The sequence below is a fragment of the Triturus cristatus genome, chromosome 3_2 (assembly GCF_964204655.1).
Source record: "Triturus cristatus chromosome 3_2, aTriCri1.1, whole genome shotgun sequence".
In the NCBI taxonomy this organism is placed as follows: Eukaryota; Metazoa; Chordata; class Amphibia; order Caudata; family Salamandridae; genus Triturus; species Triturus cristatus.
Window position 1 is genome coordinate 607,039,104 of NC_140584.1, and position 24,993 is coordinate 607,064,096.

Sequence of the window (24,993 nt, forward strand, 5' to 3'; positions counted from 1 at the left end):
TTTAAGTATTTCAAGACTTTATAATTGGTTTATAAATATGCAATATATAAAAGCTTTCTATAATGTTTCTTCACCAAATTCTTTATCAAACTTTTTTCCAAACTTTCTCGGGGCTTGCTTGCTTCACTCTGTCTCTAAATCAACTCCGACCCCAATTTTTACTTGAGAAGTCACCAGCCGCCACTGGGTAAGTGCTGACACTTATAAGGAGCAATTTATCTGAACATGTGTCCACTTCAGAATAGTAAGGCAGATTTGCAACAAGCATTGGCAATGCCAATAGGTCTGACTTTAAAGGACTGCTGTATGGTAACATTAAGCATTAAAAGTAGATAGTATGAGAATGTATGTGTATTAGTGTGGAAGAAAAGAACTGTATAACAATAATGGTATAGGTTAAAAAGGTTGGTGACAGTCGCACTATCTAGCGAGACTGAACAATCCATGTAGCTTAACAACTGTCCTCCTCCCATCTGTGCTACCAAAGAACAACATAAATGATCTAGATATCTAAGTCATTTAAATAGTATCACAGTGTCATGTGTGAGTCCCTGAAAACTGAAGCTCAGGCAGCAGGATAAATACATGCACTTCTGACTTCCAATGGGTAGGAGGAGCCAAAGCCCCTCTCATGGTCATTCTCGCCACATAATTGTCTGGCAACAGCTGCCTCAAGCCAGACAATAAGAATGCTGACCCAGCATACATGCCAACACTTCACAAGCGGAAAGTGGAAGATTTATAAAACTAAATCAGGAGAATGCATTTTTCCCATTGATTTATATTGTAGCAGAGGCGCTGTTAGGCAAGGGACAGCTATAAATAAAGCCATATGGCTCCTAAAACCGGGAGTCTCCCGCCTGAATAAGGTCTGTTGGCATGTATGCCCTAGAAAGGCAGGTCGATTTTTGGGAAAGTGAACGTTTTGAAAAAAGCTTCAGATGCTGGAAGGTTGATAGGTATGCGCTCAATCTTTTACAGCTTTAATGAGAGTGAGAGAGTAACAGAAAGATCGTGCCAGAGAATTACACACTCCTGGCGATCGTGGAATGATAAGATATGTAGAAATGCAGTAATGGCATTACTTCCGGGAGACAGAAGGCGGAACTTAAATTTGTAGACACTAACACCTCGTCCCTTCCCGCTTGAAGTGTCACAGGCTAAACAGACTATTACAAGGTTCGTCGCCACGGCAGGTTATATGAAGCAAATCACGCTGGTTTATAATCGGAATCACTGTGATTTGGTTCTGGTCTGACGCTGTGTTGAAGCACTTATGAATTTCTTTTGACGATTAAAACGTTATGCTCTTTCTAAATTCACTACCCAATCACCGCAGAAGAGGCTGAAATCGGCAACGTTTGTTTGACAGACATCCAGTCTCCCCAATGAAGGTTGAATAGGCGGAGCATGAGCTGTGACATCAGACAGTTGCAACTGAACGGAAAAAGCCGCACCCCGGAAGTGACGTTTCCAGAATAATCATGGCCGGGTATTATGGACAGCAGGTAAGATGGGACTGTTAAAGAGGTCTTAAGAAGGAGGGGCGAATAGCAACACCAGTGTCAGGGTACGAAGTGAGGGGGGCGGAGGCTAGGGGCTTTTGAATAGGATTTTCCATACAATAGGTATTGTGAGAATAGGACAATAAAGAGGCAGGGCGGAGCATAGTGTCGTGCCACAGCGAGTTCTTCATACCTGGACTGCCCGGAAAAGTCTAGGTCTCTTCGGAAACGTGATATTAGTTTTTCGTCCTTAGTTTCGCCTTTTGCGTTGTAGAAATTGTTCTTTCACCCCAATTAGGGCACCCGGCTCTACGATAACAAATTGTAAACGCGCATCCTGGAAGCTTGTTACACCGATGATCTAATGACTATATGTGAGATAAACTGTCGTTGGATTATATGGGGGAACTCCTGTGTATAAATATGTGCTCTCCTTCCTCTACGTGTGCATTTTAATGAAATGTCGTTTTCGTGCAAAAGCAGAAGCATTTATTAATTCATTCCATATTCCTATGTGACTGCTTTAGTGTTTTCGGCGGTGTGATGGTGCGCGTAATTTTTCACCGCCCTGCTGATGTGTCCGTTTGATGTGTTACTGAGCGTGGTTTCCGTGGTGTGCAGTCTCCTCTGGGTAACATTTCTCTGGTGTAACTACCTCACCATGTTGGTTGGGTATAGGCAGGACTACTGTGATTCTGCAGCAACGATGTTTTACCATATTTGCCACATAACCCACCAACTGCTTCATAATTTGCTGATTCCAAACTAAATGAGTTTGTAGCTCAAACGGATCAAGGGACTTTAAAACGCACCAAACGTCGTTCTGTGCAGTGGCATACACCTGTAAATTGATACTTGTATAGCGCACTACTCACCCGCAAGGGTCTCAAGACGCTTGTACGAATACCGCTGTGGAACCCATCCTGGCTTTCCCTGTGAGGCGTCCACTCCGGGCACCTCCAAGGTGGAGGCCAGGCATCCTTAGCGTTGTGGGGCCGTTGTGGAGATTAAGCAAGCTATTGCCCAGAGTTGCAGAGTGGGACTCCATGATTGGAATAGGCACCGAAGCGAGAATTATCAGGTCCGTGGAATTTTTTAGCCCAAGACCCGCCGAGGCGGGGAATTGAACCCTGGTCCCGGGCTAGACCTCTGCATCAGGGTCTGCCGCTCTAATCATTGAGCCACACTTCTTACTTCACACTAGCCCTGTAAGGGTTAACTCGCCACCTTTTATTTGCTTATTGATTGATGTATTCAGGCATCAATGAGGTGATAGTATTCGTATGTTAAAATGCCGAAATAATACTACCTTAGAATGTGCCTCTTTAGGCCATAAAGTCTGCATTCCTTTTTATTTAAATTTGTTTTTCTCCATATTTATATAGCGAGAACTCGACCCGACGGTATTGGAGCGCTTTACATTAGCACCGTATTTACATTACACATTCAGGCATGGGGAGATTAAGTGATTTGCCCAGAATCACAGAATGTGGACGCGACCCGGAGGCTCGAACCCTGGTTTCCAGCACCAAAGTCGGCAGTCTAGCCGAGGGACCACATCCTCTCCCCTTGCAGCACAGTTTAATAAACCCTTTGTATAGGCGGATAAATGTCTGTACATCTTACTGAAGAAGCGCGTCGGCTGGTAGAAGAATGTTAAGATGTGAAGAAAGGGCCACGTGGTAAACTGCGTTTACTGTGGATCTTCCCTGTCAAAGTGGCAAATGTTCTCAGAAAATGGATGTGGACAATCTTGCATTGAATTGATATAAAAGCGTGATCTGTACTGGCAAAGCCTGTTCAGTGACGTGATTCACTCTGCCAGAACAGTGTTTACACTTCTAACATGTTTAAGACCTTTCCAGGCACTAAATATCCTGTCATAGTAGCGAACGGAAGGACTGGGAAAGCATTAACTTCTTAGATCGTCTATATCGAGAAATATCCTGGTTAATTATTTGCGTTTATTGACAAACTCGTTTTTTTTTTTTATCTCTGCCTTGGCAGCATAAAAGCCCATGGGGGTCTGTACCTCTTAATTGGAGTGTAAACAGATGTCTGTAGCAGGTTTGTAAACCAACCAAGGGCCATATCTCCGTTTTTTGTATTTAAAAGCCAAAAAAGCAGAGATAATATTAGCCCCCTATCTACAAGGGGATGCTAACATGCAGTAGCGCATGTGAGCACCCTTTTTCCCGACGCCTCGCTTTGCATCTCTAATGAGATGCAAAGTGGACGTCACTGGGCAGTACAACCTGTAAAATATCGCTGTTCTGCACATCGCGATATTTACAAGGCGGCCCACGCATTTTAGCAGATGTTAGTTTTGGGCGAAAACCACTGTTTTCGCCAAAAACTAACGTCTGCTAAAATCCTGATTCACGTATGTTTAACATGGGAGGGGGGTGGATTCTTGTGTTACGACCACAGGGTCGTATCATCAAGCATATCGCCATTTTGCAGGGAACGTCGCTGGAAAACCGCAATATTCCCTGCAAAACTGCGATTTCCCCGCTATCTCTGGAATTTACATCGCCCTGGAGAAACGCGTTAATAACGCGCTAACAGGGCGATAAATTCCTGCGATAGACAGAGATAAATGCAAAAGCGCTAAGCGCTTTGCGTTATTTATCGCCGTCCGTTGCTGATATGCCCCCAAGTTCTCTTTACTGCCCGCCGTATTGGGCTAAGGAATCGGAAAGTGCCCATTAGACCCTCTGGTTTAATAATTCAGAGCTAGTATCCCCTCCAAGTCCCTGCTCAACCTTGTCTTAAAGTATGAGTAAAATGTATATTTTGCATACTTTTTTTTTAGTTTGTTAAAATTATTGCATGGTTAATTTTTTGTCTTAAGGGTGTAGTAGTGCTGGAGTGAAGCTATATGTCGCATGGCTACTTCTGGCTTGACTGGTTCTGTCCCAGCTCTTTCACCCTTCCAGGTGCATGACTCATAATGACATGCCTGTCATTTCAGAGGTGATCTTGACAAGTTATTGGCACCGTCTTACACAGGGGTCTCCAACCTGTTCTGTAATAAGAGGAACTTATGATCAATGAAAATCGTCCTGAGTGACTAATAATATTAAGTGTTGTACTAGTGGCCACATCAGACAAGATTACATTAGTGCCCATCATATGGAAGATTACCATTAGCGATCCCCTTAGCATAACAGGAGGACTATCAGCAGTCATGTAGAAAAGGCTTTGTCAATTTGGATTGCCTCCATGCAAGTGACACAGAACATGTATGAAATACCCCTGGCACCAAGAAAATATTTGTAATATGATTCCCCACAGCCACATGATTTATCACTCAAATATCAGCTTTAAATATATTTTGGAAATTCAACCATTTTTCTCCAAACATCAGTTTATGCGTTCTGAAAATACACACATTTTCGTCTCCAATACATGCTTTTCAATTTTGGCGTAGACATATTAATTCAACCAGGCAAAATCTTTTAATTTAGTAGGTTGGGCAGAGCTACTTACACATAGCTAAAGAACTACCAGTAGCTTTCGAGCTACTCGTTGCAGAAGCCTTGTCTATCACTACCAATCTTTCAATGTGTGGTGTGACAAGGCAAAACCTAAATCAACTCTACCAGTTTTCCAGAGGCAAATATCACATATGGCTGACATTACCCAGTGTTACTGACCTTTTACAAGTGTTTGTGGCATGTGACTTCCATTGTAATGCTCATGTGATAGATTCTGCTCAAAGTCTGCCCATTTTCAGTGATCCAGACAAGAGACTGTGCTGCTGTCTGCCAAGCTGCCTCATATCACGTGCAAATGATGATTGTCACTGCGCACAATGCTAGGGGTAACAAAGACCCATTGACAAATAATCTCCTTCTCAAAAAAAGTAATCAAACACAACGTTCAGGTACACACGAACATATATTAATACATATATGCGATAAGTGAATACAAGTATATCAGTACATAGACAGAGTATAACACCTATGTGGTGTCCTCAAACTGTTACAATCGTTTCAAAGCGAGATAAATTACAGTGCTTTTAATTCATTGCATGAGAACAAAAAAGTGAGCCCAATGCATTTCGGGACTGTTGAGTCCCTTCGTCAGGGGCAATCTACAACAAAAAAACAATGAAGCACAATATTACTTGAAGTGAACATACATAATATTCAATGAGAAACATTACATTAACATGGTAAAACAGTGAGCCACCCCCTGTGGATATGTGAGCAGCGTACATCTATTGGTATTAATATGTCAATAAATAAATAGATGCCATCACCAAAAGGTAGAAGAGCATTGTGGTTGAAGCAGTGAGGGAATTATGGGGAAACTAATGATCAAGGGGTAGATGGAAAACAGTACGAAAAAATCTGGGTAAAAAGAAGTGAAACGTGACGGGTAAAAACTAACCTCATGCGTGGTATAGCAAAGGAACCTCACTGAGGTAATAAATCGATGTTACCGGCCACCTATGCTGTAGCCTTGAAGGAAGTGAATAAACATAAGTCACAGAGGTAACGTGAAAAGGACTGGATGAAAGGTGAAGTGAGTGGAACCTCGCTTACCTACAGCTGAAAAGCGTGTCCACGGAGAAAGGCTGGGAACTGAAAAATCAAGTCAGAGGGTATTGTAAACGAACGGACTAGCCGTTAAAGGTATTGCATCCATAGAAACCAAACAAACGGGTATCTGCTCCATCAATTCCTTCTACGTCTTCTTTTTTAACACAGGCCATGGACCACGGGCGTCCACCGTCCCAACTAGATCCATCCAAACACACACAACCCGAAAAACACGTAGAGGGCAAGGAAGGAAGCGGAAAGTCCTTACGCAGCGGGAAAACTGTGAATTAGTGATTAATATCTCCTCTCACACGTTGAGTGATCGAGAAAAAGGTCTTCTTGGACGTGGCCTATCATTTGTACCCACATCCCACACTACTCATCTCCAGACGCAAGGTGAATTTTTCAAATGTATGCGATCTATACGATTGAAACATTTCTTCAACAATGTTGTGACCATTGATCAGCAAGACCGTGAAGTAATCCAGCAGCCATTCAAACCCAAGAGTACATTTATGCCTCCTTCTTCTCATAAAACCTTGGATAGTTTTGAGATCCCGGCAAACAAAGACCTTGAAAAACTTAATTATCGACCAAAACACCACAGCAACATCTCTAGGTATGATCGTAACATCATTCGGAACCTAGCAAACAACCCGTCGATCATAATCCAACCAGCTGACAAAGGAGGCGCTATAGTGATTATGGACACTGAATATTACCACCTCAAAGTATCTTCACATGTTTCAGATACCAATACCTACATGTTACTTTCATGTGATCCTACTCCTCAACTTCAGGACATGCTCAACCTATTACTCAAGGCAGCTAGTGAAAATGAATGGATTGATGACGCTAAACGTCTTTACCTCACGACTACCAACCCACGCCGGCCACATTTGTACATGATCCCTAAAACACATAAGAATTCAAATGATCCACCTTTTCGCCCAATAGTGTCTGGATGTGCTTCTATATTCGATCCTATTGGGAAATATTTGGATTTTTATCTTCAAAAGTTTGTGCAATCATGGAGCACGTATCTAAAGGACACGACTCATTTCCTTCAGGCTTTACAACAGGTAAAGATTGACTCTCAAAGTTTCATTTATCTTTGCATCATCGATGTAACAGCTCTTTATACTTCAATCCCACATGCAGCATGCCTTGATGCAGTGGAATGGGCTCTTCTCAAGATGGATGATATTGATACTGACAAAATTTTCATTCTTCAACTTCTCAAATTCTGCCTCCACAATAGTTATTTTAAATATCAACATCAATTCTATGCTCAACTCACTGGAACATCGATGGGCTTTTCTGGAGCTCCGGCGTACGCCAATATCTATATGGCACAATATGAGCAGGACAACATTATCTCAAATCCCACTTGGTGGTCCAAGATCATCTTGTATTATCGTTACATTGACGATATTTTTCTCATTTGGAATGACAGCATACCATCTTTTATCACAATGATTGAGACTCTCAATACCATCAATACACACATTCAACTCACGTACTCGATTCAGGAGGACACCATTCATTACCTTGACGCACAAGTGACTAAAACTGCTTTAAACCAATTCGCTACGACTATTTTCCATAAACCAACAGATCGCAACAGTTTATTGTCTTACTCAAGTTTCCATCCACGCAATCTTATCAATAACCTTCCATTATCCCAATTCATTAGGTTACGTAGGATCTGCTCCAATACTGCAAACAGTTCCTTTGAAGTACTTGAAACCTCAAAACGTTTCCAAGCAAGAGGTTACCCTCAAGAAATATTGACAAAATATCTAACAAAAGCTATGATTAAACAGTGACATGAACTCTTGATACAACAACCACGTATTCCTCAACAAAGACTAGTTTTTGTAAGTAGCTTTTCTACCTCATCCACTAAAATCAAACATATCATCAACTCCATATGGGAGCTACTTCAACAAGAAGATGATTTCCAAAATCTATTTCAAAATAAACCTATGTTTGCGTATACCAAAGGTAGAAATTTACGTACACTTTTGAAACCAACTACAATCACGGAAAAACAGAGTCTGTACCATGGGACACGCAAATGCCAGGCGTGTATACACTGTAACAACGTGATCACGGGTAATACCCTCACTCATCCCATATCGGGTTCAAAGATACAACTTAAACACTCCAGTGACTGCAACACCTCACACGTCATTTACTGTATCAAATGCCCTTGTGGCAAAGCATATGTAGGGAAGACGGAACGTAAAATTAAAACTCGCATTACAGAACACAAATCTAGGATCAGAAACAAAAACACTACCTCAAGTCTCGCCACCCATTGGACTGAAGCACACCACACAATCTCACAACTTAGGTTTCAAATTATTGAAACTATAAAGGTCAGGCCAGTGATAGATGTGAACAAAGTGCTACTCCGCAAAGAAATATTTTGGAGACAAAATCTTTGCACCCTGACCCCAAATGGGCTTAATGATCGTCTTGATATGACATGTTTTCTATAAGATACCTTGTCTCAACCCCTGGCAGCTCATCACCCTTAACCTCTTGCGTGCCCCGCCCTTTCCCCGCCCTGTGCCGGGCTTTCTATTAGCGGGCGGAGTTCATGACGAGATGGTCTCGTCATGGGCACTGAAGGGGATAATTTTTTTTTTCTTTTTTCTTTTTTCTCCTATGCTCTTTGTGGTTTCATTTCACTACCCTTGCACTGTTACCTCCCTTCTATTAAGTTCTTATTAGGCCCCTGGTGTTATTCTCTCACCGTTTTTTCTTATCTGTTTTGACTACCTTTATTTACTTTTTTCTGAGTGCATGTGCCTTATACCTTGCTTCTTTTTCTCTCTCTATCCTATCAGACTCATTGATTCCTTTGCTATTACGGTTTGCACATGCTCATCTCCAGCGTTCTTTCTTTTATTTTCATAGTACCCATCATAGTAGTCATCGTATCCGGTTCCATCCGTGCATCACTATAGCCTTTTTTCACATTGCCTTCGTTTCACTAGCAGTCCATCTGGACATACTTGGGCGTTTTTTCGCTTTATGTAACTTTTTCGTTAATGCTCTATGTTTTGACCCTTTCAGAGGGTTTTTATTGTTGTTACGCCAGCGTTTTATCGAGGTCCTTTTTTCAACAGTGATATGTATTAGTTTCTCTTTTGTTTTCTCGATCTTGTACTTGGTGACATCTCTCCGTTCCAACATGGCGACACTCGTTAGTCTCATTTCTATCTCTATCAATTCCCGGCAATCTGCATCCGCTTCTGTGCTTCTACTTGTGTTGCATTTAATGGCGGGTCACTTCCCTTTGAGGACAGCGCTCCTGCTATTCCCTCTACCGGTCTCTACATTCCACGGTTCTGCTTCTCGTCTATAACGTAAGTCGCCCTGCTCGTTTGTTTGATTTCCATGGATGCAATACCTTTAACGGCTAGTCCGTTCGTTTACAATACCCTCTGACTTGATTTTTCAGTTCCCAGCCTTTCTCCGTGGACACGCTTTTCAGCTGTAGGTAAGCGAGGTTCCACTCACTTCACCTTTCATCCAGTCCTTTTCACGTTACCTCTGTGACTTATGTTTATTCACTTCCTTCAAGGCTACAGCATAGGCGGCCGGTAACATCGATTTATTACCTCAGTGAGGTTCCTTTGCTATACCACGCATGAGGTTAGTTTTTACCCGTCACGTTTCACTTCTTTTTACCCAGATTTTTTCGTACTGTTTTCCATCTACCCCTTGATCATTAGTTTCCCCATAATTCCCTCACTGCTTCAACCACAGTGTTCTTCTACCTTTTGGTGATGGCATCTATTTATTTATTGACATATTAATACCAATAGATGTACGCTGCTCACATATCCACAGGGGGTGGCTCACTGTTTTACCATGTTAATGTAATGTTTCTCATTGAATATTATGTATGTTCACTTCAAGTAATATTGTGCTTCATTGTTTTTTTGTTGTAGATTGCCCCTGACGAAGGGACTCAACAGTCCCGAAATGCATTGGGCTCACTCTTTTGTTCTCATGCAATGAATTAAAAGCACTGTAATTTATCTCGCTTTGAAACGATTGTAACAGTTTGAGAACACCACATAGGTGTTATACTCTGTCTATGTACTGATATACTTGTATTCACTTATCGCATATATGTATTAATATATGTTCGTGTGTACCTGAACGTTGTGTTTAATTACTTTTTTTGAGAAGGAGATTATTTGTCAATGGGTCTTTGTTACCCCTAGCATTGTGCGCAGTGACAATCATCATTTGGTTGTTTTACTTTGGTTATTCGACTGTATGCTTGATTGACAGCAAGCATATCACTGCAGCACCTTTATCATTACAAAGAACAACAATCTAAAGTTAGCTAATAGGAGTGCGCTGCTTCCCACACTTTCTATCATATCACGTGCAACACATTCAGCCGGTCAAGGCTTTTTAATCGGCATTCTCTATCTTCTGTAACTTGTAGTTTTGATTTTTTTTTTCCCCCCATTATAGTTTGAGCTCCAGAGTCCCAACTTGTGAAGTGCACTATATTTGGGGCAAAATTAGCAGATATGTGACTACCTGCTTAATCTTTCGGAAGCATGTTAGGGTGAGGCAGTCATAGGTGTAAGAAAATAGAACTCCATGAAGAATTGCCTTAGAGAATGTATTGTCAATATATTGAAACGGCAACTCCTGGCAAGCATTTCCATGTTTTCATCCATGTACTCTTTCAGGTCTTTATCAGATCATTGCAAACAAATGCATATAAAGAGGTCAGCATCATGTAATTAACAGCTGCTTCCAAACGTTCCAGGCCTGTAGAATTTCTAAAAGTTCTAAGGGACATTGTCACTTGTAAAGTGAATGACCCACAACTAAGTTTGAGTAAAGGGCTCAAGAAATCTTTCAAATTACAATAGCCTCTGATTATGGGGAGCCACAGTTTTCTAAGTCTGAGTGCTCTGCATGCTATTATGGTACAAACCTATAAATGACAATCACTGTTAATTTCGATCCTAATGATAAAATTATTTATAAACGGGCGCGGAAGGCTCACTATAAACAAGCTCATGAGGGGAAAAAACTTTTTTCCTCAAAGATTGAACTTGCAACGAAAAAAACAAGAACATTTTTATGGATTAAATCTCTTTATTGGAATTTTAATGAACATATACCAAACATTCTCATAGCTACAATCATTCTGTCGTTTAACATTGCGAAATCTATGATCCAAACCGTACTAGCTTGGTCCGAATGTGCTGCAAGAGTCTATGCCAATGAAAATGATCCATGTTAACACTATAAAAATCTCAAGACAACAAAAAAAAAAAATCCCAAAAACCTACCCCATCCCCAACCAACCCCCTCACCCGTGCTCCACGTCCACCACCCAGGCTGTGTACACTCTACCCAACCTCCAGGTCAATGTCGTATGTTGTGCATCCGAGAGACGCAATAATCGGAGATTTCGGGGACAAGTGACTTCCCGAAATTCAGAACCCAAGATGGACAAAAAGGGTTGCCCGAGTTCTACAAATTTAGATCCGTCCCCTGCCAAAGTCAGTGTTAACTTCTCCATGCCAAGCACATGCCTCAGCTGGTATAGCCAGCCTGTGAAGGTTGGGATGTGGGCGGTGCGCCAGTGTGTAAGTATGTCTTGCATTGCTGTGCCCAACGCAATCGCCATGTGACGGCCTTTCCGAGAACATAGTGGGTAAGTCAATGCATTAGGAAGGCCCCGAAGGACATATGAAGGAAGTCGTGGGATTTCTGTATCAAAATGTTTATCAATTTCATCCAGGATTTTGTTAACAATAGGGCTGGATGTGGACGCACTCCCACAATAGGTGCACTAATGTACCCACTTGCTCACAACCCTGCCATCATGTCGCTGCTCTAGTTTGGTCCATGGCATGGATGCGTTCCGGGGTATAATACCAGTATGTAGCTATCTTTGTAAGGGTTTCGGTCAGTCCTGTGTGATAAGCGGAGTGACGTGCTCTATAGTATATACCCTGCCACTCTATGGGTGAAGGTCCTGCCTAGGTCTTTCTCCCAACGTGCCCGACCTGAGCTGTAGGTGTGAGCGAATCTGGCCTGAAGCATCTTGTATAAGTCAGAAATAAGCTTTTTGTCTGTTTTGCGTGTAATAATCCAGTGTTCGTAGGGAAGAAGATGCCTGCCAGCCATGGGTCGGACCTGTTCACTGAGCGCCCAGTGTCGCGCCTGCAGCTATCGCAATCATTCCTCCTCGGGCATTCCATAGTCTTGTTTAAATTGGGAGAAAGGGAGGACGCCCTCTGTATTATACATATGATAAAGGAATCGGCACCCTGGGGTGAAATCAGGGTTATCTATCAGTGGTGTGAGTGGAGACGGGAAAGTAGTGTACTCATGCCTGAGGCAAGTCTGGTCCCAAATTTCCATTGGGACTCGCGTAATAAATGAAGCATATAAATTCGGGGGTCTATGCTGTTTGCAGAGAAATTGTATTTCTTGCAGAGGTCGAGCCGCAACTGCTTGGTCTTGGAATAACCAGTGTTTCTCTGATTCCCACCGGCTCCACTCCACTAGCGGGCCTTCATCGTCCCAGTTCCCGCCTAATTTTCTGTCGTAATAGGGAGTAATTAATGATAACCGTGTTCTGAAGGGAGGCAGCTAATCGGCTCCCCAAATACGGGATCGAGTCTTCCGCCCATTGAATAGGAATAAGCTTTGCAAATATTCCCGCGTAGGACGTGCGAGAGACAAATCCAGGGCAACCGACTTGTCCATATTCACCTTGAACCCAGCTGTGCGCGCAAAAAGGTCTAAACCGTCCAGGCACGCCGGCAATGCCTCCCGTGGGTTAGATAATGTAATCAACATATCGTCTGCATAGAGACTAATCGCATGGACGTAGCCCCCAAATTTGATCCCAGTCACTAACGGATTAAGTCGCAGCTTTTGGGCTAGGGGCCCCATATATAGGGCGAAAAGGAGGGGTGACAAAGGGCTCCCTTGCCTCGTGCCCCTCTCAATAATGAACCTGGGAGATGTGTGCCCATTAACCCGGACCGCAGCCCTCGGGAACTTATAGCAGACCAATGTGCGGAACTCCACACCCAACCCCACTCTTTCTAGCACTTGCTCCAGGTAAGGCCAATGGACTCTATCGACCGCTTTTTCCGCGTCAATAGCTAGCATCATGTATTCCCCCTGTGCATGTGGCCTTTTCGATAAGATGCAAAGCGCGCTTTGTGTTATCAGCAGTTTGGCGTTCTGGGATAAAACCCACCTGGTCCGGGTCGACCAGCCCGGGCATAAGTGATGCGAGACGCAAGGCTAAGATCCCCGTATATAGTTTAAGATCGACATTAAGAAGGGAGATAGGGCGATATGCCCCACAGTTCGTCTTGTCCTTCCCCGGTTTGGGGATCACTGTGATAGAGGCTTCCAAAAAATCTTCGGGATCGCACCAGATTCCGAGAAAGAATTAAACAATTTTGTAAGAAGGGGGGCGATTTGGGCACATAACATTTTATAAAAGATAGCTGAGAAGCCATCGGGCCCAGGAGTCTTTGCTAGCTTGAGACGCGAAATGGCGGCGATGACTTCTTCTGGACGGATGTCCCTCTCAAGGTGATCCGCTTGCTCCTTAGAAAGGGCTGACAATGAAATGGAGTCAAGGAAGGCCGCTCCAGTGTCGCTCTCCAAGGGGGAGCAAGCGTAAAGCCTCGCGTAGAAGTCACAAAACGCCTCAGCTATATCGCTGTCCTCCGTGACTCGCCGTCCGTCACTCCGGAGGATCTCTTGCACACTCTGAGTCTGTCTGGTCTCTCGCAATTTATGAGCACGAAGACGCCCACACCTATCCCCCCCTGCATAATAGGCGTGTCACAAGCGCAAGGCCGCAAATTCTGCCCTATCCTGGTTGAGCGTCGCGAGCTTGTGGCGTACTGCCTAGAGTTGCCTCCACACCCGTGGGGCCCCCGTTCTCTGGTGCATTTGCTCCAGTTCTCTGGTCCGCTGAGTGAGTTCCTCTCTTTTGCGTTCAACATTTTCTGCGGTAGAAATGGCAATCAGCTCCCCCCTAACGACCGCCTTCAGTGCCCCCCACTGCGTGGCCAGAGTGTTATCAGTGTTGCTATTATGTGAGAGGTAATCAGAGATGACATGTTGTATTCGTGAAACCACGTCCTTACGGTGCAGTAGCGGTTCCCTGAGGCGCCAAGTACTAAGAGGGCGATGGACAGGTGAAAGGGAGAGAGTAACTGTCACGGAAGCATGATCCGAGAGGAATGCGACCCCTATCCCTAAGTCTGTCACCAGCGCATGAACAGATGTGGATGCCAGTAAATAATCCAACCGGACGTACGTTTTGTGCGCGTTTGAGTAGTACGTGTATTTGCGGTTATGGGGGTGGAAGCTGATCACAAAACCCTAAGTCATGTAAACGGGTCAGACCTTCTGTGGATAAGGCTCCTGTCTGGTGCATGCGCTGACATGATCTATCTATAGTATTATCTAGAACTAGTTTTAAATCCCCCCCACCCCCCAGCAGAATGTGTCGATCGGGTGTGGCTGAAGTATCCGCTAGAGCCGAGTGCAGGAATCGTTCATGGCCTTCATTTGGAGCATACACCGAGCCAATGGTGAATGTGGAGCAACCCAAGGCAAATCGGTATATCAGTAGTCTACCTTTTATCTCGGCCTCTTTGTGCAGAACCTCATCCCGAAACCTCTGTGCCACCAGGATAGCGACCCCAGCGGTTTTGGTGGTAGCTGAAGAAAAGAACTGTGTGGAAAACGTCCGAGATCGGAAACGATGACAGTCCTGCGGAAGAAGGTGTTTCCTGTAATAAGCAGATATCTGCTTGTGTCTGTCCTAAACATAGCAGAACCGCCCTGCGCTTTACTGGGTTATTAAGACCCCTCACATTTAGGGTGATTATTTTAAGCTGGGAGACAGGCATTCACCACAAGATTACTGTAAGAGGTGGTGGTGACGCACTGCATCTGTTGCATTTGAAGCAAAGAAAATGTTTACGCCCAGGAGTGCCTGTGAGACCTGGATCTTTGTTAGCTTCACAAGATGGGTGGACGAGGAGCTCTGCATCCCACCCCCAACCAAACCCTCCCCCGCCTACCAACGCTCATTGTCCATCATCCAAAGGTGATTGGAAAAAACAGTAGTGTAGGGTAGTTCCCCCCCCCCCCCCCCTCCCGCCAACAGCCCGGCACAAGAAGAATGGATCAGTCCATGACCCTGAAGTATCATAAGATCAGCCAGATTGAGTTGCGGCTAGCTCCGTTGATGCTGTCTCAAGTGTGGCTTGCTGACCCTTCGTGATTTCTGCGGCAGGGGGTTCCCTAACGGCCCTGCTGACGCCACCTGGGTTTGGAATCCTCTGATCCCGCTGCAGCACCCCCGTGTCGTCTTCCTCCGGGGGAGGGTCTACCCCCAGCAAGCGGCAGGCCTCCGCCAGGGATCGTAGCTGGAATAGTTTATTGTCCATGCGAAACACCAGTCTGAATGGATGGCCCCAGCTGTAAGAGACGTTGTGTTGTCGCAAGTGAGCAGTGATAGGCCGAAAGAGCCTTCGCTTTTGCAGGGTGAGCGCAGATAGGTCCTGATAGAGCACCGGAGACTGATTGCGAAACATCAGAGGGTGCAACTGGCGGGCCTTCTGGAGAATTTCCTCTTTTAGTGCGATAATCCTGGACGCACACTAAGATGTCCGAGGGTGGACGTGAAGTCGAGGGGCCTCCCTAGGATGTGATTGAAGATTGTGTATGTAAAGAGGTCCTTCGTATCATCTCCCATTTTCACTCCTCGAATCCGGAAGTTGTGGCGTCGGGAGCGATTCTCCAAATCATTCAAGTGCGTCTGTAGGTCCACTTGTTGGTCATGGATCCGGAGAACTTCTTGTTGTAATGTGGCTAGTTCCGTGTCCCTTCCGTCGCTTTTATCCTCCAGTTCGGCCACCCGTTCCCCTATACCATCCACATCTTTGCAGACCTCCTTTATTTCTGCCGCAAACTCCTTCTTGAGCGTATGGATGTCCTCTCGTAACGAGTCGAACAGTGATTCTAGGAAGGCTTTGGTGATCGGCTCTGACCCGTCTTCACGCTCAGGCGCGGTCCATGCCGCAATAGATGCCATATCAGTAGAATGCCTCTCTGCTGGAGCCTTTGCAAATAACTCCTTCAGCGTCTTGTCTCTGCGTCCTCGGGAGGTGGACATTGTGCACCCCACCAATGCCCCTGGGACCTTGGTGAGTGGCCGCGCAACTCAAAGTCTCAGAGTCACAATATCAGGGATCAACTAGAACTAACAGGCCCCACTTCTCTCAGATCGTGATGTTCATGGGTGACAGGGCACCGTGATCGGAGCGTCCGAAGAAGCCGCATTGCTTCCCTCACAAGAGGCTCGCTGTATGTGGTGTTCTGAACGGGTCCGGTCCACTCCCAAACCCGCCGGCAGCCCAACTCTCTCGAGGACCACTCTCTCCCCAGCTTCCTCCGTCCCGTGAGTGCACTCGTGGGGTCGCAGTCAGGGGCAGGCGACGACACGCCCGTAGGTGACCCACTATGAGCCACTGATTGTGTAGATGCTCCATTTGCCAGTCACAAATCCTGCCAGTGGTGGCCCAGGGGATCCCCGACAGCCCCGCACGCCTAACCTCTCGCTGATTCCGGGCTTCTGGCGCAATCTGTAGTGGCGCTCAGCACAACATGGCGGCTGCACTGCAGACGGGCGATCACCTTCACTGCCCCCCAGGACCGAGAGTCACCCCCGCACCAATTGCAGCCTCCACCGATTGCTAGTTGTTTGGGGTGGCCGAAGGAGGAGGTGGCCACATTATTTGTAAGCACTCGACCGATCCCTCAGACTCTCCCGGCCCCACCACACTCCACTATACGACTCCCCAAAGTCTTGCACACCCAACCCTGACGGCGTCTCCTCGTTCCCAGGCCCCAAGGGCCAGACGGCGGGCCCCACGCCTCGAGTCTTGCTGTCAGGGGGCGCCGAATGTCTCCGCGGCCCAGGCCACAGCCGAGACTTACCCCAATGTCCGTCAGTGCGTCTCGCCTGAATCCGATCCAGAAGCGCCTCAGCTCCCCGCTCACGCTCAAGGGGACACAGCCACAGGGTCACCCAGGAAACCCATCACCGAGGACTGTGCTCGAGGCCCAGTCGGGCGGGAGCCTCCATTGCTTCGAAGCAATCCGGCGCCGAGCGGGCCCCAGACTCACCGCTTTCCGTGTCACCGCCTTCGCCGTCCCCGCTCCACCACAGCCGCTGAGGTGCCAACTCTCTCCGCAGTCCAAGGCGACCACTGCGCTCCACTCCATGGAAGGCTCCCAGGACGCCACCACCAGGACAGTAGGCGGTGAAGCGCCTCCAACTCGATCCCAAAATGGCGGGCCGCTATTTCTCTTGCTGCAACATGGAGGGTCACTCACTGCAGGACCTCCAGTACTTGCTGTCACCAGTGCCTATTACTTTGCTTGAAGGAGGACTCCAGCACTGTAAACCTCCTTCCGCGACCTCCATAGCCGGCGCCGCGGCGTCCGAAGCCCCTCCGGTCCGTCAGCAGGCCTCGGGCTGGTCCGCCCCGATTCGTTGATGTGCCGAGGCCGCACCTCGCACCCCGGAAAAGGTGTGTCTTGTGGGGCCTCTGCAATCTTGTGCCGCCACACCAGGAACGTCGCCAACTCGCCAGCCCTGATGCTAGGGCCCAGGTCCGCTAGAACGGCTTAAAAGCCGGTGCTATTCCAGGCCGTCGGCGGGAGCTCCGGAGCGACTCGTCCGCTCACGCCGCCATCTTGGCCACGCCCCCAAGAACATTTTTAGAATAGTTAGTGAATTCTCCTCCCATGCAGTGGCAGTCAAGCCATTCACCCCCTCTGAGGAATGGACAGGCCATATGGCCTCCTCTTTTTATGATCAGATTAAAAATATTCAGGAGACCTTCCCTATAACACCTTCTGCGCACAGAGGCAGTTGTGAGTATGACCCCCTCCTTATTCCAAGTAAGAGAACCATCCCTGGCACAGTTTCCACCTGTCTCCATGGATAAATCTCTAGAAATCATGAAAGGCCTCAAATCCGGCTCTCCCTCCGACCCATGCCCTGCCACTGTTCTGCCATCAACAGCGGAGATTATTAATCCGGCTGTTAATCGGATCCTTAATCTCTCTTTGCAGAAGGGGCTGGTCCCCGAGAGGTGGAAAAGGGCGAAAATTCTTCCCCTATTAAAAAAGCCGACACTGGACCCAGAGTTAGCCTCTAATTACAGGCTAATATCTTTGCTTCCTTTCTTTTCCAAGGTCCTGGAAAAAGTTGTGAAACAGGTTACAACCTCATTTGTCTAATCCAATCAAGTACTCCTTCAGAGTCCGTCAGGATTCAGGGCAAACTTTAGTACTGAGACGGCACTGTTGGAAGTCTCGAAGGCCATAAAGGACACTCTGGGTAAGGGTGGCAAGGCCGTATTGATATTATTTTACGTATCTGCGGCCTCTGATACCGTCCCCATGACCGACTCCTGTTGAGACTTCAGGAGTGCGGTTTTGGGGGCGCGGTTCTCAACTGGTTTGCCTCCTTTCTAAAGGATCGCCGGCAAACAGTTTGGTCCCTGCCTTTTTCTTGCCTCTATTCCCCCTTTTGGAGGTGGGAGTTCCTCGGGGCTCAATTTTGAGCCCCAATCTTTTTAATATATATATATATATATATATATCTCCTTTAGCGACTCTGGCTGAGGGTCATGGAGCAAAAATTGTATTGTATGGTATGTGGACGATACGTAGCTGCTCTTCACCTGCAATAAAATGCGGATTTTAAAGGAGATGTGATTAACACCTGTTTATCAGAAGTGTTCTCCTGGCTCCAGTCTAATCAACTTCAATGCAGTCCCGAAAAGTCGGCGATCATCTTCTTTGGCCACCCCCTCCCCCTAGTAACGTGTGGCGGAATTGGTGGCCAGTAGACATGTCTCCTCCCACAACTTCGGTAAAGACAGTGAAAAACCTAGTAGTAAAGCTGGACGAGAAACTCTACATGCAGGCACAGATTCAGGCAGTTGTCAGATCTTTCTTCGGTATGCTGAAAATGCTAAAGCAGTTTCTGCCCTCCTGCCTATTACACATAGGAGAACGGTAGTCCAAGCTCTGATAGTCTCCAGGCTGGACTACGTAAACGTACTGTACCCAGGGCTGCCGGAGTATCTACTGGCAAGGCTGCAGGTGGCCCAGAACGCAGCAGCCAGAGCAATTCTCATGCTCCGCCCGAGAGCACGGATGTCTTCACAGTTGAAATCCCTACATTGGCTCCCAGTTCATAAGAGGATCCATTTTAAAGCTATGGTCCTGGCTTTCAAGTATCTTCACGGCATAGGTGTTGTGTACATCAGAAAAGAGTCCAGTTCTACTGCCCTCACCGTACACTAAGATCTTCAACGCTTCAGTTGGCACGCACTCCCAAATATCACAGAGTGCGGATAGGGGGACGCTCCTTTCAGGTACAGGTGGCTCAACTGTGGAACATTCTGCAACTGGAACAAAGACTGATGAAGGACCTTCTCACATTTCGGAAGTCACTGAAAACCTGGTTATTCCAGCAATAATATTCAACCTGGTCTCCATAGCACAGGGCTAACGTTGTCACTACGCCTTCAGCGCCGGGACACTATGGAGTAGCTGCGCGCTTTACAAATACTCATTTAACATAAATTGATTTAATGTTGTGTCTTCTAAAACACACAGGTTCCATCTCGGAATGTGATTGACTTGAAGTGCAGACCATGGTATAGGCAGGAGTGCGGAGATCAGTGAATGGGACACACACACAAGGCACATGAAGTCCCACTTCTGGGCATGATGGGCGGATGGGACAGAAACATGCTTAGATGAAAGCACAGCTTTAGTTAGTTTTGCGTCAGCAACCATCATCAGTCTTTTTACCAGGTTGATGCTGATTGGATCACCACTTCTGGTCACAGACGTTGGGGAAAACAGAATACATCAGGAAAAATTTCTGCATCTGTTGGCTTAAGCTTTGGACCTGGTGTTGTTCAAAATGGCTAAGTTGGCAGGCCTTCTCATCTCTAGTGAGGAAACCATGAAGTTGGTTGTGCAGTGTTATTCAGGCAGCTCATTCTGCTCTCCAGTTCCCTCGTTCACACTCCAGCTTATTTGCACACTTATCTCTCCACATCCCAACAAAGCTGCTTTTCATTTTATTATTGTCTACTTTTGATTCAATCAACAGTCAACTCAAAGTGGGCTTTGCCTCTTTCACCTTGATACTGTTGACAGCGCATTACAGGTCCCCTTTGCTTCCGCAGTCTGCTCACCAGGGTGCTACAGTGTCATCCCTCTCATGAACTACTGAATGAGGAAATAGTGCCCCCTCAAAACAATATTTGATTTGTGTTCCTGTCCGAGCACTGAAGCGGATGCTAATCATCCAAGCGTTGCTGGTAATTGTGAGAGTACCCTTCGAAATTCCATAGTGGCTCTATAGTCTGATTTCCATTAGATGAGTGGCTGGTAGTATTCTTACAACAGATCATGCATGTTATTCCATCACTCTGGACAATTCTGAATACATTGTACACTTCAGGGTCAGCCAGAGTGGATTTAAGTTGTACTCCTTGCATTTGGCTAACTTTCATCCTTAACATAAGGGCTGGAGGCTAATGTGAGTGCTTATCCCTGTAACAGGAATGCGCTCAGCTCTCCACACTGCTCAGAGACCTAAGACATCTTACCATTGTAAGGGCTTTTTCTAGGGCTTCAGGAAGCTTGGTCACCCACTCCCACTGGATTGTTTTCCCATTGTTTAATTGTAGGATATTCTGCTACCCTTGCTTAATTGTTTCTCAGCCATTCCGCCCTCTCGCGACATGGCGTTATGATCACTGTCCATTCTATGCAAAATGACCATATTCTTCAGGAATGGCCAAAGACGTATCCCCACTAGGAAATAATCAATACTGCTGTTGTGGCCTTTTCTACTGAAAGTACCTCTGCCCTCCCTATCAGACGGTGTCCTTCCATTCGTTGCTCTTAGGTCTAGATCTAAAGTTAGAGCTAATAGTCGTGCTGCTCTTAGTTGCCATCTCACATCAGGGAGGTCAAGTTATCCTCATCAGGGATCCTCCACCTATTTATCTTTTTCTGAAGTCAGATCGTATGGAGATGCCACCAATGGTTCAAAGGTTGTGTCAAAATCACCCCGGTAAAAGGAAACCATCCATCACCAGGTTAAAGCCTTAAGTTCATCTTCTACTGCTTTTAGCACCTCGGTCTCAGTGTTTCGATCTACCACACGATTGTAGACATTAAAAATTGACAGACCAGTTCCTGAAGACAAGACTATTCTGATTATCAATATATCTGGTGAGTCAATACTGATGAGATGAATTTTGCAACACAACGTTGTCTTAACCCAGATCGCTGCCCCTCCAGACGGGGTACCTCGACTGGGCCACATTGATGCAATAGGGGGAGAACCCCTTCTATGTATGGTGCAAGGCACCACATTTCTTGGAACAGGCCGACGTCATGGTCATCAACAAAAAGTCGCCATTCTAGTTCAGGCATCTTCTTGCTGATCCCAGCCACGTTCCAGGAAAGGATCTTTAAGCAGCCCAGGGCAACCTCAGACACATTTCTTTCCTCCCCTGAACTAGGTAACATATTTGCATCGCCGTTGACACTAGTTTTTCCTTCAGTTTCGGGGCTGGTTTCCCTGAAGGAACTAAAGGCTCCAGCAGTGTCACTACCAACATAGGCCAGTTCTCCACTCTCACTATTTGCAAATGAAACTGACAGCCATCTCTCCATTTCTTTGTATTCTGCTCTAGGGTTCTGACTCCATTTGATCTAGGGCTGTTTTGCGTTCCCAGTCAATTAACTGAACTAGTCTCCATTGGATTGGGGCTCTCTTGCTCCTCCTGGGCATCACCAATGGCTTGATTGCCACCTACACCAGGCACCACTTGGAGTTTATATTTGAGCTGTATTTCAGTATTTGCTTTCAATATAGTTTGTGCATCTGTTGCCATCAGGCCATCCACCAAATCTTGGTGCTTTAAAACTACTCTTACGATATTCCTTGTGTCTCCAAGCCCGAACACCTTTCTACATTTATTATGTCGCTCCTAATAATTGAGAGACCCTGTCCAACACCCTAAACCAGTATGTGACCTTGTTTAGTAGGGAGTCCTTTCCTTCTTTTGCCCCCTCTGCCACCTTGGGAACCTGAGTAAGATAGACTGAAGGCTTGTTTAGCTGTTTGCCCCTCCCCCGGTTTCGCAGCACAGGAGACTTCCTGCCTTACACTTCAGCTGCTGCATTTGAACTCTTGGCATTAACCGTCCTTTGACAGTTGTCTTTTCTGATAAAGTAGGGTAACTTTTGCTTAAAATAAAAAATTATGGGCACATTGTGCCCCTCAGATCCCGCCCGCTTTGACCACTGGTTGCAATCAGAAAAACCCGAGACCTAATGGCCACAAGGGTGGAGTTGCTTAGTTCTGTCAAAACTGTATTGATAATGAACTTTGGCCCCATACATTTTATCAGCCTGTAATTTTCCTATTCATGCTACTATGTAAAAATCTTCCTTGGCTTATGAATGCCACTGTGTTTTGTATGTTGTCCTTATTGGATTCATGATGGATAATAGAAATCCCCTTTGTGTAGGGCTCTTTAAAGTCATTCTTCCAAGACTACATGTTTTTCAGATATGGCATGTAGTGCTTAGTGCTTGAACGTTTAACTTTACTATGTTCGTTGGCTGCATAACTTTTTATGTATTTTTAATCTCCTTTGTATTGCACGTTTCTATTTACGAAAATCAGTTTTTAAACAAGAAGTAAAGCTACTGCTATGCCTTCTCCTCCTTCTTCAGTCAGTGTACCAAGCTAAGCTATCTTGCAAGTTCTCTATTTTATTATAGGATTCAAGGAAGTCAAAAAGTTCATTTTGCTGGCCAACAGTCTATTTCACTGATCCACTGATCACTTTGTGCTTAGGAATCTGTTGTACATCGGTTATTTGGTTCCTGCTAGCCTTGTGTAATTCTTGACATGATTTGGATTGATAGTCCAGGTCAGGAAAAATGTTCTTGTTGACGGGTACTTTATAAAAGTTATATTTCATTGTACTCTACATAAGACACCACTCGTGTTACCAGAAGAGCTCTCTAAATTAATTTTCCTCCACCCTACAGCTGATTTTCTCACAGCATTAGGCCATTCCTGGTTTCACCTTTATCCTCAAATTATATCTCTCCAGCAACATGTCACGTAAAACACCTTAACACTTGGTTCCAGCAGCATCTTCCCCACTGGCCCCATGTCGAGAAAGTTGACCCTGGGACCATAAACGCCTAGACACATTTTCAATGATGGGGCTTCACCTCTGCTTTGGAATCCCCCTAAGTAGGTGACTTTGACATCTGCATGGTAATTCACAATCAAAGGCCACCATCTGCAATGAAAGCAATAATACATGCGGCCTGAGGATCACACAGATAAGAACCGGAAAAATATATCTAAACTAACTGGGAATCCTTCAACGCTAAAGGCGGGTATACATTCACAATGTTTTTTTAAATAAAAGATTACAAAATTGGTTCCACCTTTACTCCTATGGAAGCACCCTTCACTCGTATACATTACTATCAACCAAGCACTCTTAGACACACACCAAGAAACTGTCTCACCATTACAGTGAGCTACCTGTATATTGCATAAACCCCTAACCCTATGTAAACAGATTCACACTCACTTACTCCACCAGAACCACAGATCCACCCACCTGCCAGTGCACTGAAAAATCAATACCTCCCCCAAAACACTTGTTGATCCACCACCCACTCCCTTACTCACTGATCTCTCCTTTCACTGATCATCTCTTTTCCTCTTCCAGCTATTCACGGTCACTCAAATAGTCACTACATGCTTCTGGAGTCTCTGGTAATATCTCCAGTCACCTGGTGGTTTAATTTCCTCCATATTTTGTGATTGAAGGATTTTGGAGCTCCCTTGTTTGAACTATGCTTTTTCTAGGTCATACTTGTCCAGTACATGGCCTGCAGGCCTCAATATGGACCGCAAAGGCATTTTATATGACCCACAGTGGAAGTATCCTATTTTAACAATTTTTAAAACTTTTTATCTCTCAGATAAGCAAGAGCTTTCTGAGCATTGGATTTGTCACAGAGGGTAAGCCACACCAAAATCTGTGCCTACTATCGGCTTCTGTTAAATTCCATAAAACAAAATAGTTGCCTACAGTTTTTTTTTTTGTAACGTCATGATAAACAGATTAGTTTTTCAGCATTTTGTATCACATTTCCCAATGAATCAATTAGACCAATAGCCTTTGTCATAGGCTTGTCCCCATACCCCAGTCAGGCTTGCTGTATTGAACATATGCTTTCCCACTGAAGACTATCAGGTATGCAGTCACAAACTTACAAATGTGTAATTAAAGCTGACAAAAAAATATACAACCTCTTTTAAGAGGTCCTGACAAGAAATGAAACACTACAAATCCGCTAGCCTGAGGCTTTGTCTGGAGGGGAGGGCGGATTAAACCTCGTAAAAAACATTCCCTAGTATGGTAATCTGAGATTCCATGTTGCATAGTAACTGTCTACATCCTTTAACATAGAGTAATACAAATCCACCAGTATAGGCCAATTGGCTTTAACATATGCTTTTTACAGTAAGTAAGTCAGGCCTACTATAGTTGTCATAAACTCTTGTAATAAACAGATTAAAGCTGTGACATCTTACAGAAATGTTCCAAATGAACAAGTTATGTCTATAGACTTTATCATTGGCTTGTCACCATAGCCAGCTCAAGCGTACGGTGTAAGCTTTTCCACAAGGCAACCAGGACAGAAGGCAACCAGGGCAGGTCTTCAAATTTCAAAGATGT

General features: G+C 45.4%; 1 protein-coding gene across 1 annotated transcript in view; it reads left to right on the forward strand.

Moving 5' to 3' along the window:
• Positions 1-1,099: 1,099 nt before the first annotated feature.
• Positions 1,100-24,993, forward strand: part of PEF1 (penta-EF-hand domain containing 1) — a 103,808-nt gene continuing 79,914 nt past the window's right edge. The window contains exon 1 of the mRNA XM_085648480.1: positions 1,100-1,508. Within this exon, the coding sequence (XP_085504606.1) occupies positions 1,485-1,508 (24 nt within the window). The 5' untranslated portion in view covers positions 1,100-1,484. The remainder of the gene's footprint in view (positions 1,509-24,993) is intronic.